The following is a 17,575-nucleotide window of genomic DNA, read 5'->3' as shown; positions in this document are numbered from 1 at the left end:
ATAATCTATATCCTAGAGTACTAAAGGAAGTGGCCCTGGAAATAGTGGATGCATTGGTGGTCATCTTCCAAAATTCTATAGACTCTGGAACAGTTCCTACAGATTGGAGGGTGGCAAATGTAACCCCACTATGTAAAAAAGGAGGGAGAGAAAAAACAGGGAATTACAGACCAGTTAGCCTAACATCAGTCGTGGGGAAAATGCTAGAGTCTATTATAAAGGATGTGATAACAGAACACTTGGAAGGCATTAACAGGAATGGACAAAGTCAGCATGGGTTTATAAAAGGGAAATCATGCTTAACAAATCTACTGGAGTTTTTTGAGGAGGTAACTAGTAGAATAGATAGGGGAGAACCAGTGAATGTGGTGTATTTGGATTTTCAGAAGGCTTTTGATAAGGTCCCACACAAGAGGTTAGTGTGCAAAATTAAAGCACATGGGATTGGGGAGAATATACTGGCATGCATTGAGAATTGGTTGACAGACAGGAAACAGAGATTAGGAATAAACGGGTCTTTTTCCGGGTTGCAGGCAGTGACTAGTGGGGTACCGCAGGGATCAGTTCTTGGGCCCCAGCTATTCACAATATAAATCAATGATTTGGATGAGGGAACGGAATGTAACATTTCCAAGTTTGTAGATGACACAAAGCTGAGGTGGAATGTGAGCTGTGAGGAGGATGCAAAGAGGCTCCAATGTGATTTAGACAAGTTGGGTGAGTGGGCAAGAACATGGCAGATGCAGTATAACATGGATAAAAGTGAGGTTATCCACTTTGGTTGTAAAAACAGAAAGACAGATTATTATCTGATCGTGATAGATTGGGAAAAGGGGAGGTGCAACGAGACCTGGGTGTCCTTGTACACCAGTCGCTGAAAGCGAGCATTCAGTTGCAGCAGGCAGGTAGGAAGGCGAATGGTATGTTGGTCTTCATTGCCAGAGGATTTGAGTACAGGAGCAGGGATGTCTTACTGCAATTGTACAGGGCCTTGGTGAGACCACATCTGGAGTATTGTGTGCAGTTTTGGTCTCCTTATCTGAGGAAGGATGTCCTTGCCATGGAGGGAGTGCAACTAAGGTTTACCAGACTGATTCCTGGGATGGCAGGACTGACGTATGAGGAGAGATTGGGTCGACTAGGTCTATATTCACTAGAGTTTAGAAGAATGAGAGATGATCTCATTGAAACATATAAAATTCTAACAGGACAAGACAGACTAGATGCAGGGAGGAAGTTCCCAATGGCTGGGGAGTCCAGAACCAGGGGTCACAGTCTCAGGATACGGGGTATGATAGAACCGAGATGAGGAGAAATTTCTTCACTCAGAGGGTGGTGAACCTGTGGAATTCTTTATCACAGAAGGCAGTGGAGGCCAAGTCATTAGGTGTATTCAAGAAGGAGATAGATATATTTCTTAATGCTAAAGGGATTAAGGGAAATGGGGGAAAAGCTGGAACAGGGTACTGAGTTAGACGATCAGCCGTGATCATTTTGAACGGCGGAGCAGGCCCGATAGGGTGAATGGCCTACTCTTGCTCCTATTTTCTATGTTTCTATGTTTCTATTTTTCAGCAATTTCTATTTTGTAATTCTCTGTCAGATTCCCTAATACTTGTGATATCAGGATCATTTCTACTATTGCAGCAAAATTACCTAAGTGTTTATTTTACATTAGACAATTGTAGAAATTTCTCGATGTTCTGTATATAGACATATTTTAAAAATCTAAAATGATTGAAACAATTATTGACTTGGCTCAAAGTGATTGTTGGACCGAACCTTAGAATCTGGTTGCTCTGTAAATCTGTAATCAGGTGGTATGGATTCTTCAGTTTCTCCTACTCGTTCAGCCTTCTTCTTAGAAGCATCTGATTCCTGAAAATGTGAGAAATAAAATTATTCAAAACTAAAATTCACATTAATATTAAGGTTCAATATCTAAATACCGTGCTTCAGTAAAATAATTAAGTGAATCAAGTCAACATTTAGGAAATTATTCAAGGCACTGAAAAAGGTGCCTGTAAAAACCTATAGCAGTTGACGGAGATGGCAATGAGTAGGACCTGGAGGATGCTCCGTGGGAAGTCCTCTGCCATTTAAACCAAGCTTGCATGAACCAGACAGATGCATCAGACAGAGGCATTGGTGCTTTACTGAGCCAGGAGCATGGACATGGGAAGGTACATTCAGTCATTTACCTGAGTCACAAGAACCTGCCACAAGAATTGGTTCATTTAAAAATTGTAGACAGTGCATTTCTGACGTGCACTGAGAGTGTGTGAGGCTCCTCACCAGCAGCACAGACTCAAAGATACTCATTTTGAGCCATGCAATTCATTATCTAAAGAGGAGGATTCCCCAGGCAAAACAAGCTGCTGCAAAACATTCACCAAGGCTAATGCCTGCTCGATGGTTCTGGGATCTGAGGCCAATGGGAAGGGAACCAGGAGTCTGAAAGTACTGGGATGGAGATCTCACAGTCAATTAGTACTTTTTAAAAATTCATTCATGGAATGTGGGCATCGTTGCCTTCTTGAACCGCTGCAGTGTGTGTGGTGAAGGTTCTCCCACAGTGCTGTTAGGTAGGGAGTTCCAGGATTTTGACCCAGTGACGATGAAGGAATGGCAATATATTTCCAAGTCAGGACGGTTGGTTACTTGGAGGGGAACGTGCAAATGGTTTTGTTCCGATGTGCCTGCTGCCCTTGTCCTTCTAGGTGGTAGAGGTCGCAGGTTTGGGAGGTACTGTCGATGAAGCCTTGGTGAGTTGCTGCAGCGCATCCTGTAGATGGTACACACTGCAGCCACGGTGCACCGGTGGTGAAGGGTGTGAATGTTTAGGGTGGTGGATGGGGTGCCAATCAAGCGGGCTGCTTTGTCCTGAATGGTGTCGAGCTTCTTGAGTGTTGTTGGAGCTGCACTCATCCAGGCAAGCGGAAAGTATTCCATCAAACTCCTGACATGTGCCTTGTAGATGATGGAAAGGCTTTGGGAATCAGAAGGTGAGTCACTCACCGCAGAATACCCAGCCTCTGACCTGCTCTTGTAGCCACAGTATTTATATGGCTGGTCCAGTTCAGTTTCTGGTCAATGGTGACCCCCAGGATGCTGATGGTGGGGGATTCGGCGATGGTAATGCCGTTGAATGTCAAGGGGAGGTGGTTACACTCTCCCTTGTTGGAGGTGGTCATTGCCTGGCCCTTGTCTGGCGCGAATGTTACTTGCCACTTATCAGCCCAAGCCTGGATGTTGTCCAGGTCTTGCTGCATGAGGGCTCAGACTGCTTCATTATATGAGGGATTGTGAATAGAACTGAATACCGTGCAATCATCAGCGAACATCCCCATTTCTGACCTTGTGATGGAGGAAAGAAACCTGGGGCGCTAAATTGGGCCATGTAGCGCCCGTTGTTTCGGTGCCAGTTGTCATGTGCCAGACGCCATCTTGGTATAGGAGTTAGCGCAGGCGCAGGTAACGAACGCTGGAATCATGTAAACTAGGGAGAAAATGGCTTCAATCAGTGTGCAACGCTGACTTAAAGTGACAGACCACCATTTTGGGACTTAACGCTCAACTCAATGCACAGTCTTAACCCTGACTATCTGAACGTGTCTTAGAACGCCTGGGGGACGCCCCACCGGCGCTATTTAAAGGGACCATGCAGGATTTACAGATTAGCGACTGGATTATTGCTTCTGGCTGCCGAGACATTTGTAACTGTTTTTGGAGGTCTCCTAGACTTCAATACTAGGACGCGGGGACATATCCTAACATTTAGAGCCTGGACGTGCAGGTGTGAAGTTAGGAAATGCTTCTACATGCAAAGGGTGGGAGACGTTTGGAACGCTCTTCTGCACACAGCAGTTGATGCTAGCTCACTTATGAATGTTAAATCTGAGATTGTTAGATTTCTGTGAACCAAGGGTATTAAGGGATATGGGGCTAAGACGGGTATATGGAGTTAGGTCACAGGTCCACCATGATCTCACTGAATGGTGGAACAGGCTCGAGGGGCTAAATGCCACTGCCACTTGCTGCCTCTTGATATGCGCCACCTTCTCCTGCAAGAAAGTGGGACGTGTGTCTGGGTGATGTGCCTGTCGTGGTTGAATAGCTGCCAGTGTGTGTGGCCTGTGAGTTGTGGGTGGCGGCTTGAAACAGTGATAATGTGTAAGGGTGAGAGGAAACATCTGACTGGAAGAGTTGAGTACTGATGGAAAGAGCTAATTGGTTATGTGGGGGATGGGGGGTGTAGTGCCTGGTGAAGTCGGTAGGAGACGCCACTTGACAGTTGACCTCACTCACCTCATGTCAAGGCATTGAACTTCTGCCTGCACTGCATCCATGTTCATGATGCTGTGTGCCTGGCATTGACTTCGTCCCCCGCTGCTTCCCAATGTCTTTTGAGTATATGTCTGGAGGGCCTCTCACCCACCCCCCCCCCACCCCCCTGTGGATATAGGATGTCCCTCCTTCTGTCCACCTCTTGCACCCAAGGTCTCTAGTGTATCAGCAGAAAACCTTGGTGCACGCACTCTCGCAGGCCTGGTACCAACTCAGATGGGCACATTGGTGAGGTCTGGTGTGCAGATTGGAGGATGTGAGATTTAGTAGTGCGCAACCTTTATTCAATGTTTTAACATAACTCATCAGTGTGTAAACGAAGGGATGGGATCTGCATCTGTGTTTTACGTGTGCGATGTCTGATCTCTGTTCAGAATCCATGCAGACAGTAGACTGTTATTTCCAGCAAATAACAGGTACCAGCTACCTTTAAGAGAGTTCGAAGAAACATCCTCCCTTTAACAGATTGAGCTCCCTCTGGTGGTGGAAAGTGCGAATTGCATTGATTCCACGTGCAAGGCCTGGAAAGGAACGCCAATTGCAGCTAAGTGCTCCCTTGGGTCCAAACTGGCGTCCTGCCTGCGCAGGGTCCGTCAGGCACGGAGTGGTAGCGCATCACGCTAACACCGCCCAAACGGACCCTTATCGAATTCTCCCCCCTGGAGTCTGAAAGTACTGGGATGGAGATCTCACAGTCAATTAGTACTTTTAGGACGAGTTGCTGGAGTCAGAAAACACTGATGAGGAGTGGGTCTAGGAGCACTGTGAAAAGGAATCTAGGGATCAGAAAGCATTGGAGTGCACCATCCTGGAGCCTGGGGTATTCAGAGCAGTCCTAGGGTCTGAGAGCACTAAAATGGCAGGTCTGGGGGTTTTGAGCATTGGAAGTGTCATGGGAGGGATGCCAGAGTCAGGTGGTATGTTTGGGGGAAGGAGGCAGGAGAATTGGATTTGAACTGTCCTTGGTCCTTGCGGAACATGCTACCACCCATTAGCCTTCAACCCCACAACAAAGCCATCCGACAGGCATCCTTCATCACTTCCTCTGTTGTCAGTGGTTATCGCCTTTAAGTTTGTGCCTTAAAGCACTAGGCGTACTATTAGTGGGTTTACTGAGAAAAACAAACAACGACAGACAAAAACCTCTGTGGAGCACCTTCGGACATTTTTCGACATTAACGACCCTATATAAATGCAAGATGCTGTTGTTGTAAGAGGCACAGGGAAGTTACTTTTCCAACCCTTGAGCAAGGAAGAATAATAGGCATTCTAGTGATGTTTTAAAAATAGGTAACTGGGCCATCACTGGAGGAAGTAGGAATAGCAGGAGGTCCCATTACTGTTACCATTACATGGTGATGATGGACTGGGGGCAGGACAGCGTCATCAACAGACCGATTTTATATGTAGAGATGTATATTAGTTCCACCAAAAAACTGACCAACATATGACGCAGTAACAGAAATCTTATTCAAAGACTGAAAGTTTCAGGAGACAAATTTAATTTGTACCTTCACCGCAGGACCAGTGTATTTTGGAGCTGAATTGTCTGGTGCTTCTGTTGGCAGTGTTTCTGCAAGCAGGTCAAAAGGATCTTTACCCTTTAAAAATAAAAGACATTGTTTCAATTTGTGACAAACATCAACTGAAACATATTCTGACCGCAGTGAAATATGTTACTGAAAAAGAACCCAAGTAAGTGCTGCTTACACTCAATGGGCAATTTCCCAACTTCCTCTTCCTGGAGGGGAGCTTCGCCATTGGGAGTATGAAGCAGGAAAAATACGACTTTACTTTCTACAATCACTGATTGGTGAATTCAAAAACTGCTTTTCTGTATTTGATGTATTATACTTCATTAACATCTTAGCAACGTTGGGGGTCAGGAACGCTGTCGTCTCCCGGTGTCCAGATTCATTAAGGAGGTATGTTTTGACTTAAATGTAGAGAGCATGATTAAGAAGTTTGCAGATGATACAAAAATTGTCCGTGTGGTTGATAGTGAGGAGGAAAGCTGTAGACTGCAGGAAGATATCAATGGACTGGTCAGGTAGGCAGAAAAGTGGCAAATGGAATTCAATCCGGAGAAGAGTGAGGTAATGCATTTGGGGAGGGCAAGGGAATACACAATAAATGGTAGGATACTGAGAGGTGTGAAGGAAAAGAGGGACCTTGGAGTGCATGTCCACAGATCCCTGAAGGTAACAGAAAAGGTAAATAAGGTGGTTAAGAAGGCAGACAGGATACTTTCCTTTATTAGCCAAGGCATTGAATATAAGAGCAGGGAGGTTATGCTAGAACTGTGTAAAACACCAGTTAGGCCCCAGCTTGTGTACTGTGTACTGGTCACCACATTACAGGAAAGATGTGATTGCGCTAGAGAGGATACAGCGGAGGTTTACGAGGATGTTGCCAGGACTGGAGAAGTTTAACTATGAGGGAACATTGGATAGGCTGGGGTTGTTTTCTTTGGAACAGAAGAGGCTGAGGGGTGATTTAATTGAGGTGTATAAAATTATCAGGGGCCCAGATAGAGTGGACAGGAAGGAACTATTTCCTTAGCAGAGATGTCAATAACCAGGGAGCATAGCTTTAAAGTAATTGATAGAAGGATTAGAGGAGAGCTGAGGAAAAACTTTTTCACCCAGAGGGTGGTGGGGGTTTGGAACTCACTACCTGAAAGGGTGGTAGGGGCAGAAACCCTCATCACATTTAAAAAGTATTTGAATATGCACTTGAAATGCCATATCCTACAGGGTTACGGACCAAGTGCTGGAAAGTGGGATTAGGCTGGGTTGCACTTTTTCGAAAGGCACAGACACAATGGGCCGAATGGCCTCCTTCAGTGCCTTAAATTTTTCTATGTTGCTGGAGGGGGGATTTAAATTTTAAATGGTCAGCAAGCTGAGTGCAATTGATCAGAGGACAATCAATGGCACTTGGCCAATGCACCAATTATAATCATTCAAAATTCCTTGTCCACTCCATTTCTGTCCCAGGGGCAGGTTCCATTGCTGCAAGTGTCCACAGTCTGCAGCAATATTCCTTCACCCCTCAGAGGTGGGCTCTCTGGCCAATAGAGATCCTGCCAGGAGCCCTCAAAAAAATGTGCAAATGACTGTGACCCTGGAAAATCCACCAGGGGGAGAGATGGAAGCCACGGAAGGGCACAAAACACAACTGCTGCAGTTCCAATGGGATCCCTGCTGCACAGGAAAATCTAGGTCACAATCTCAGCCCTAATCCCAATTCTCGCTCGTAGTTTGTTCCATGATTAGTCCAAATTTGATAGTATTTCATTACACTCCATTGAACAGTCCCTTCTTTTTGTCCTTGGGGGGAGGAGCTGGACAACTCACTCTCTCAGGGCACAAGGGAACGGATTTTCTAGCTGCTTGATGAAGGCAGGTGCCGGAGATGCGCCTGTAGTGACATTTGTGCCCACCTGCCCCTTGACAATAAGTGGGGTCAGTGCCAGAGGGCACGACGGGCAGGATCCCAGCACAACCGCAGACCACGATCTGAGGAATTTCAGGCCCATTCTCTGCAACACTGCAACTACGCTCCAGAATCCCCCTGATGGGTGACAGGTGAATTCATGAGTTTCTCTGAGTTGGTCCAATGCTCATGAATAATTTCACCAAGAGGTGGCATGTAGATGAGGAATAACAAGGGATAAGGATGGAATCTTGGGAATGCAGGAGCAGGACTTGGGGGTACTGGAGGAGAAATCATTGCTGGTGATATGCTGACTAAGTGGGGACAGATATATTGTTTGGAGAGACACAATATCTTACCTGCAACAAGAAACAGTTACATACCGCATGCTATTGTTAACTCATTCAAAAAGGTAGATTGTTGGGCATAGGAATGCACAAAGTCATAGCAGGAGCTGTGGGACAAGCAGGACTCTCAAATTTTCGTGGTTCGTACGGAATCCGATGAGATCCGATTCCAAAGAAAAAAGGCCGAGAATTTGAATTGGTACCAGAAACCAGCACGAAATGGGCATCACGTCGGCCAATGGCCGGCTGGAAATTGGGCGTCGGGCCTCATCTGCAAAATCCAGCTGACTGCGAGTGCAAATCAGGCATCCCGATGCAGCTCACAGGTCTCGGCCTCGGGAAAATTGGTCAGCTCCAAACCCAAGCCAAACCGCAGTTAGGTCCTGGGAGTTGGAGGGAGTTGAGCTGCAGGGTGGGTGAGCCTGGACTGGCAGCAGCCCGCATTACTGTTGTGGAGCCAGGAGGAGCACTCCTGCTCCTCAACGCTCCAAATAAATGTAAGTAAAAGAAAAGTCAGCAACCTCCAGCGGTCCCATGAAGGAATGCTGGTCAGGTCGCTGCAGTCTTGGAAGAATTTAGTGGAGCATGTGTGCCTCATGGTGCACCCAGTATATGCTGCATTTGGGAGTGGAGTCCCAAAATAGGTGTTGGGATCTTGATTGGAATATTCAAGAGGCTTAATGCCTGTTTCAGACAGGCGCCCTGGGCATGTGGAAGTTGCCAGCTTCCAATTTGACAGCCGGAGCGGTTCTGGGGAAGATTGGGGGCGAGGGATCATTCCCGGAAATCGGTTCCCCGAACGCTAAATTTTCGCCCAAAAAAACGGTCCAAAAGAGAACAATTTCTCCCGCAGAGTGTCCTTTACAAATAAAATAGAGAATTGTTGCATCAACCAATGGATCAGATCAAAGCTCTGCAGTCCTGCCACATCCAGTCGTGAATGGTAGTGGACAATTAAACAACTAACAGGAGGAGGCTCTGTAAACATCCCCATCCTCGATGATGGCGGAGTCCAGCACGTGAGTGCAAAACACAAGACTGAAGCGTTTGCAACCATCTTCAGCCAGAAGTGCCGAGTGGATGATCCATCTCGGCCTCCACCCAATATCTCCACCATCACAGAAGCCAGTCTTCAGCCAATTCGATTCACTCCATGTGATATCAAGAAACAGCTGAGTGCACTGGATACAACAAAGGATATGGGCCCCGACAACATCCCAGCTGTAGTGCTGAAGGCTTGTGCTCCATAATTAGGTGCGCCTCTAGCCAAACTGTTCCAGTACAGCTACAACACTGGCATCTACCCGACAATGTGGAAAATTGCCCAGGTATGTCCTGTCCACAAAAAGCAGGACAAATCCAATCCGGCCAATTACCGCCCAATCGGTCTACTCTCAATCATCAACAAAGCGATGCTCAGTTTGGGTTCCGCTGGGACCACTCGGCTCTAGACCTCATTACAGCCTTGGTCCAAACATGAACAAAAGAGCTGAATTCCAGAGGTGAGGTGAGATTGACTGCCCTTGGCATCAAGGCAGCATTTGACCGAGTATGGCACCAAGGAGCCCTAGTAAAATTGAAGTAATTGGGAATCAGGGAGAAAACTCTCCAGTGGCTGGAGTCATACCTAGCACAAAGGAAGATGGTAGGGGTTGTTGGAGGCCAATCATCTCAGCCCCAGGACATTGCTGCAGGAGTTCCTCAGGGCAGTGTCCTAGGCCCAACCATCTTCAGCTGCTTCATCAATGAACTTCCCTCCATCATAAGGTGAGAAATGGGGATGTTCGCTCATGATTGCACAGTGTTCAGTTCCATTTGCAACCCCTCAGATAACGAAGCAGTCTGTACCCACATGCAGCAAGACCTGGACAACATCCAGGCTTGGGCTGATAAGTGGCAAGTAACAATGGCGCCAGACAAGTCCTAGGCAATGACCATCTCCAACAAGAGAGAATCTAACCACCTCCCCTTGTCATTCAACAGCATTACCTTCGTCAAATCCCCCACCTTCAAGATCCTGGGGGTTACCATTGTCCAGAAAATTAATTGGACCAGCCAAATAAAGATTGTGGCTACAAGAGCAGGTCAGTGGCTGGGTATTCTGCGTTGAGTGACTCACCTCCTCACTCCCCAAAGCCTTACTCACCATCTACAAGGCACAAGTCAGGAGTGTGATGGAATAATCTCCACTTGCCTGGATGAGTGCAGCTCCAACAACACTCAAGAAGCTCGACTGGGAGACAGAAAGCAGGAAACTACAGGCCAGTTAGCTTAACATCTGTCACAGTGAAAATGCTAGAATCTATTATTAAGGAGGTTATAGCAGGGCACTTAGAAAATCTCAATGCAATCAGGCAGATTCAACACGGCTTTGTGAAAGGGCATTCGTGTTTGACTAATTTATTAGAGTTGTTTGAGGAAGTAACAAGCAACGTGGATGAAGGGGATCCAGTGGATGTTGTATACTTGAATTTCCAGAAGGCTTTTGACAAGGTGCCACATCAAAGGCTACTACACAAAATAAGAGCTCATGGTGTAGGGGTTAACATATTAGCATGGATAAAGGATTGGTTATCTAACAGGAAACAGACAGTAGCCATAAATGGGTCATTTTCAGGTTGGCAAGATGTAACGAGTGGAGAGCCACAGGGATCAGTTCTTGGGCCTCAACTATTTACAATCTATATCAATGACTTGGATGAAGGGACCGAATGTATGGTTGCTAAATTTGCTGATGACACAAAGGTAGGTAGGAAAGTAAGTTGTGAAGAGGACATAAGGAGTCTGCAAAGGGATATAGATAGGTTAAGTGTGTGGGCGAAAATTTGGCAGATGGAGTATAATGTGGAAAAATGTGAACTTGTCCATTTGGCAGGAGGAATAGAAAAGCAGTATATTATTTAAACGGAGAGAGATTGCAGAACTCTGAGGTACAGAGGGATCTGGGTGTCCTAGTACATGAATCACAAAAAGTTAGTAGGCAGGTACAGCAAGGGATTAGGAAGGCAAATGGAATGTTGTCATTTATTGCAAGGGGAATGGAATATAAAAGTAGAGATGTTTTGCTACAGTTGTACAGGGCATTGATGAGACCACATCTAGAATACTGTGTGCAGTTTTGGTCTCCTTATTTAAAAAAGGACATAATTGCTTTGGAGGCGGTTCAGAGAAGGTTCACTCGACTGATTCCTGGGATGAAGGGGTTATCTTATGAGGAAAGGTTGGACAAGTTGGGGCTGTATACACTGGAGCTTAGATGAATGAGAGGTGATCTTATTGAATATAAGATCCTGAGGGGACTTGAAGGGGTAGATGTTGAGAGGATGTTTCCCCTTGTGGGAGAGACGAGAACTAGGGACCACAAGTTTCAAAATAAGGGGTCTCCCATTTAAGACAGAGACGAGGAGAATTTTTTTCTCTCAGAGGGTCGTGAGTCTGTGGAACACCCCAGAGAGCGGTGGAGGCAGGGTCATTGAATATTTTTAAGGCTGAGTTAGATAGATTCCTGATTAACAAGGGAGTCAAAGGTTATAGTAGGTAGACGGGAAGGTAGGGTTGAGGTCACAATCAGATCAGCCATGATCTTATTAAATGGCAGAGCAGGCTCGAGGGGCCGAATGGCCTACTCCTGCTCTTAATATGTATGTTCATATGTTTGTATGACACCATCCAGGACAAAGCAGCCCACTTGATCGGCACACCATCCACCACCCTAAACATTCACTCCCTTCACAACCGGCGCACTCTGGCTGCAGTGTGTACCATCTACATGATGCAGTGCAGCAAATCGCGAAGGCTTCTTCGACAGCACCTCCCAAACCAGCGACCTCTACTGCCTATAAGGACAAGATGTGGAGATGCCGGTGATGGACTGGGGTTGACAATTGTAAACAATTTTACAACACCAAGTTATAGTCCAGCAATTTTATTTTAAATTCACAAGCTTTCGGAGATTTTCTCCTTCCTCAGGCAAATGTTTCAAGAGCTCCTTGAAGCCTACGCATTTATACATATTGAACAATACATGGTGTTTACAGACTGCCCCTGCAACTGCCCGTTGCCAAGGCAATCACCGTGTTCAGACAGAGAGGTGTCATCTGCAGAACCCCCGAATACACATTCAACAAAAAAACAAACAGGGAAAAAAAAACAGAGAAAAAAAAACACAGAGAGAGGCAGAAACATCCGGAAGGCAGAGAGAGCCAGCAAATGACCCATTATATTAAAAACAGATAACATTTGTTCGCTGGTGGGGTAACGTGTAGCGTGACATGAACACTACAGACGGTTACCCACAGATCCGACCAAAGAACACACCCACCAGCTCAACAAACTGATCAAGACCTTCGATCCAGACCTTCAAAGCATCCTACGCATTCTCATCCCACGTAATCCCCGCGTGGGAGACTTCTACTGCCTCCCAAAGATACACAAAGCCAACACACCCGGACGTCCCATCGTATCAGGCAACGGAACCCTGTGTGAGAACCTCTCTGGATACATCGAGGGCATCCTGAAACCCATCGTACAGGGAACCCCCAGCTTCTGTCGTGACACTACAGACTTCCTACAAAAACTCAGTACCCACGGACCAGTTGAACCAGGAACACTTCTCACCACGATGGACGTCTCGGCACTATACACCAGTATCCCCCACGATGACGGCATCGCTGCGACAGCATCAATACTCAACACCAACAACAGCCAATCTCCGGAAGCCATCCTACAACTCATCCGCTTCATCCTGGATCACAATGTCTTCACCTTCGATAACCAGTTCTTTACCCAAACACACGGAACAGCCATGGGGACCAAATTCGCACCCCAATACGCCAACATTTTCATGCACAAGTTCGAGCAGGACTTCTTCACTGCACAAGACCTCCAACCAACACTATACACCAGATACATCGACGACATTTTCTTTCTATGGACCCACGGCAAGGAATCACTAAAGAGACTACACGATAACATCAACAAGTTCCATCCCACCATCAAGCTCACCATGGACTACTCCTCAGAATCAGTTTCTTTCTTGGACACACGAATCTCCATCAAAGACGGGCACCTCAGCACCTCACTCTACCGCAAGCCCACGGACAACCTCACGATGCTCCACTTTTCCAGCTTCCACCCTAACCACGTCAAAGAGGCCATCCCCTATGGACAGGCCCTGCGAATACACAGGGTCTGCTCAGACGAGGAGGAACGCGATGGACACCTACAGACGCTGAAAGACGCCCTAGTAAGAACGGGATATGACGCTCGACTCATCGATCGACAGTTCCGACGGGCCACAGCAAAAAATCGCATAGACCTCCTCAGGAGACTAACACGGGACGCAACCAACAGAGTACCCTTTGTCGTCCAGTACTTCCCCGGAGCGGAGAAACTACGCCATGTTCTCCGCAGCCTTCAACATGTCATCAATGAGGACAAACACCTCGCTATGGCCATCCCCACACCTCCACTACTCGCCTTTAAACAGCCACCCAACCTCAAACAGACCATCGTTCGCAGCAAACTACCTAGCTTTCAAGAGAACAGCGTCCACGACGCCACACAACCCTGCCACGGTAACCTCTGCAAGACATGCCAGATCATCGACACAGATACCACCATCACACGAGATGACACCACCCACCAGGTGCATGGTTCATACTCCTGTGACTCGGCCAACGTTGTCTACCTCATACGTTGCAGGAAAGGATGCCCCAGAGCATGGTACATTGGCGAGACCATGCAGACGCTGCGACAACGGATGAACGGACACCGCGCAACAATCGCCAAACAGGAGGGTTCCCTCCCAGTCGGGGAACACTTCAGCAGTCATGGACATTCATCCACCGACCTTCGGGTAAGCGTACTCCAAGGCGGCCTTCGAGACACACGACAACGCAAAATCGTCGAGCAGAAATTGATAGCCAAGTTCCGCACCCATGAGGACGGCCTCAACCGGGATCTTGGGTTCATGTCACGCTACACGTTACCCCACCAGCGAACAAATGTTATCTGTTTTTAATATAATGGGTCATTTGCTGGCTCTCTCTGCCTTCCGGATGTTTCTGCCTCTCTCTGTGTTTTTTTTTCTCTGTTTTTTTTTCCCTGTTTGTTTTTTTGTTGAATGTGTATTCGGGGGTTCTGCAGATGACACCTCTCTGTCTGAACACGGTGATTGCCTTGGCAACGGGCAGTTGCAGGGGCAGTCTGTAAACACCATGTATTGTTCAATATGTATAAATGCGTAGGCTTCAAGGAGCTCTTGAAACATTTGCCTGAGGAAGGAGAAAATCTCCGAAAGCTTGTGAATTTAAAATAAAATTGCTGGACTATAACTTGGTGTTGTAAAATTGTTTACAATTATAAGGACAAGGGCAACAGGCACATGGGAACAACACCACCTGCATGTTCCCCTCCAAGTCACACACCATCCCGACTTGGAAATATATCGCTGTTCCTTCATCGTCGATGGGTCAAAATTCTGGAACTCCCTACCTAACAGCACTGTGGGAGAACCTTCACCACACGGATTGCAGCGTTTCAAGAAGGCAGCTCACCACCACCTTTTCAAGGGCAATTAGGGATGGGTAATAAATGCTGGCCTCGCCAGCGACGCCCACATCCCATGAACGAATTTTTAAAAAATTATGTTTTAACCCTTTCTCTGTAAATGAGACCATACCCCACTAGCCTGTCTCAGCTGTGAACAGAAATCCCCACATTTCACATTTTAAACTTCTTTTGTCACTTACCGTAGCAACACTCTGACTTGCAGAAACTGAGGCAGCCGTTGTAGCTTTCACAGGCGCCTTTGCAAGAAAAAAAAACATTTCAATTGTAATTTCAGTTTCACCTGTTCGTATTCTCGTACACCAGGTTTCCAAAACCATTTCAAACACCTACTTTTAAGACCTTCAATGTGATCCTATATCAGTTGTAAACTTAAATGAGATTAGAGATTCAGCACTCAAGCAAAATCCCTAACACAACTGTGTTGAATGGATAACATGTTGACCAGCTAAATAATCTGAAGAGAAGGAGATTTATTGCAGTCTGTAAACCAACGCAGTTTACAACACAATCTATGAAAGTTACTAATTGCTTTGATTGTATTTACACTTCAGTATTACGGATAAACCGGACTGTTCATTATTCTACAAGTTCATAGCTTTGCCTTTTTCTATTGAAAGTACAGTACACTTATAAAGTCAGAATATTTTTCAACTATCATGCATTCAATCATTGTTTTTAGATGTTTTGCTGAACTGATTTTTAAAAAACCTGCAAATCCCACAATTTTCCCTCTGCATCAGATTTTGATATTGGCTTCTCCATTTATACAGATCAAATCCAACCTCTTATTTTGATAGGGTATACATTTGTGACACTGATGAAGGAATTACCTTACATTTGCAAGGCTTCATTATATTCTGGTTGGGCCAAAAGCCACAATTTGACTTTTAAAATTCGCATCCCAACTCAGACACTTCTAGTTTCAATCTTGTTCCCAATCCACCCATTGCCTCAACACTTCACTTCAGGCCCTAACTTCAGAAATGGCTTCAGTAAATCCAAGTGAAGAGCTGTGAATCTACTCTTCACTTATTTTACTTTGTATTGGGGTAGGAGCATCATTATCCCATTCTGATGTTGGCAAGACAATAGTCATTTCAGACAACTTGTGATTCGGATGAGTGTTAGATGTCTTCTGAAATACAAACCAGTTACATCCGGTCTGGTGTCATTGAGACACGAGGTGCCATTGTACCTGACTACCAAAAGTAATGCAACCTTGTAATATCTAAACAATAAGAACAGCATTAAGACAGATTCTTTATATGAATTTGGATACCTGGCAACTGACCTCGGAGGGAAATCTCTCTTAGCCTTATAAGTGGTTCAGCCTTTGGCCACTGCTAAAAAAGCCAGCTATGTTAGATGGAGCAGGGTCGGGGCAAGTGATGTCTGTGCTGGGAGTTGGCACTTCACCGGCATATGAAAGATCCGCTGTAAGACTGGAGGCTGACACGTTGAGTCACATGAGAGGTTCTGGCCTGCAGAAGGACAGAATTGGGCACCACGGAGGCAGAACACACTGGGGTAGATAAGGGGACTGGGCACCCAAAGGCGTGGCATCTTTTCCTTAAAGTTTATTATTGACCGCCAGGGAGATCGCGGGCTCCTGCAGTTCCAGCAGCAATGCTGGAGGTGGGTGCCTAGTATCCATCTGTACTGGTGCAGGTGTTCACCAGCACCATGTTAGTGCAGTGCTCTCACTGACCCTGTAAACTCCGTCAGGGTCAGCACTGGAATTTACCAGTCGGCACAATCCCAGTGTAACTGCCGGAATTGCAGCCTGTAGATATTTACCTTTACAAATTGTAATTAACACAATGAGCAAACCAACAGACATGAGTTAGTTTAGTCTTTTAAGAGGAATAAAATCCAATTTCCAGGCAACGTGAAAGCACTGAATACTGGAGCACCAGCTCATACAGCCATCGCATGGTGGGATTTGCAGAATCTTTTTGATCGCTTAGTCCATTGAATTGTTGACTGAAGCCTTATGTGCGGACATCCACCAAGCAAAGTGAGAGGAACAGAAAGGGCATCATCAATTGCTCTCTGCTGTGCACCTCTCGGTGATGAACTGAGAGTGCTGCTGGTATGAATCTGGGAGGAGGCCGTTCCCAATTCCTTTTTGGCCTCTGAGATGTTTAAGTGGAGAAAATGGGGTGGAAGCAACCTGAGGGAATGTGTGTCCTGATTGGAGTGTAAAAAATCCTCAGAAAATAAGTGCAATTTACAAAATATATTTTGTTGATTCTACTAAAGAATTTCTTTGCATCTTTATAAATAAATGAATGAGGGTAGCATGGTAGAGTCTTTGGGTAGATTCTGACTTTGTGCAATAATGTAAAATGGATAATGGTAAATCAGCAGCCCATTTTACATCTTTCCCAATTTTTATTTCTATTCAAGTCAATGGAAGTAAAAAATCAGGAGCGATGTAAAACGGGCTGCCGATTCGCTGCTACCTGCTTTATACTATTGCACAAAGTCAAAATCTACCCTTTCTGTTTCCTTATTGATCTCTGTAAACCATTTGCTACTATTGGTCATCTGTGACCAATTAGATTGCAAAACCAGAAACAGGAAGTGACCCAAGAATTCCCAGGCCACTCTGCCTTCAGTCTCTAACAGTTTAAGATAAGAGCCGTACCTGCTTCTGCACAGAGGGCAGTGCTGCAGAGTGTGATGTTGTAGCTGAGGACTTTGAAATTGGAGCTGGAGAGCTGTGAACAAAGTCTGCTGACAGAGATGTAAGGACATCATCTTCTGTCATACTCTGCGATAACAATATGATAAATGTAGTTAAACCATCTCAAAGACATTTTACAAGCACAGATACAAAGTCCTCAAATCCTCAATATTGAAGCACA

The 17,575-nt window shown here is 45.9% G+C and overlaps 1 protein-coding gene across 10 annotated transcripts in view; it reads right to left on the bottom strand.

Moving 5' to 3' along the window:
• cast (calpastatin) overlaps positions 1-17,575 on the bottom strand; it is a 199,675-nt gene that overhangs the window by 45,906 nt on the left and 136,194 nt on the right. For all 10 annotated transcript variants that reach the window (XM_067982870.1, XM_067982868.1, XM_067982866.1 and 7 more), the window contains 4 exons: positions 17,356-17,481; positions 14,885-14,941; positions 5,859-5,948; positions 1,783-1,878 (listed from right to left, as the gene is read on the bottom strand). In XM_067982870.1, coding sequence (XP_067838971.1) covers positions 1,783-1,878; positions 5,859-5,948; positions 14,885-14,941; positions 17,356-17,481 — 369 coding nt within the window. The remainder of the gene's footprint in view (positions 1-1,782; positions 1,879-5,858; positions 5,949-14,884; positions 14,942-17,355; positions 17,482-17,575) is intronic.

Source organism: Heptranchias perlo, chromosome 4 (assembly GCF_035084215.1).
Source record: "Heptranchias perlo isolate sHepPer1 chromosome 4, sHepPer1.hap1, whole genome shotgun sequence".
NCBI lineage: Eukaryota > Metazoa > Chordata > Chondrichthyes > Hexanchiformes > Hexanchidae > Heptranchias > Heptranchias perlo.
This window is presented reverse-complemented; position numbering and strand designations above follow the sequence as displayed.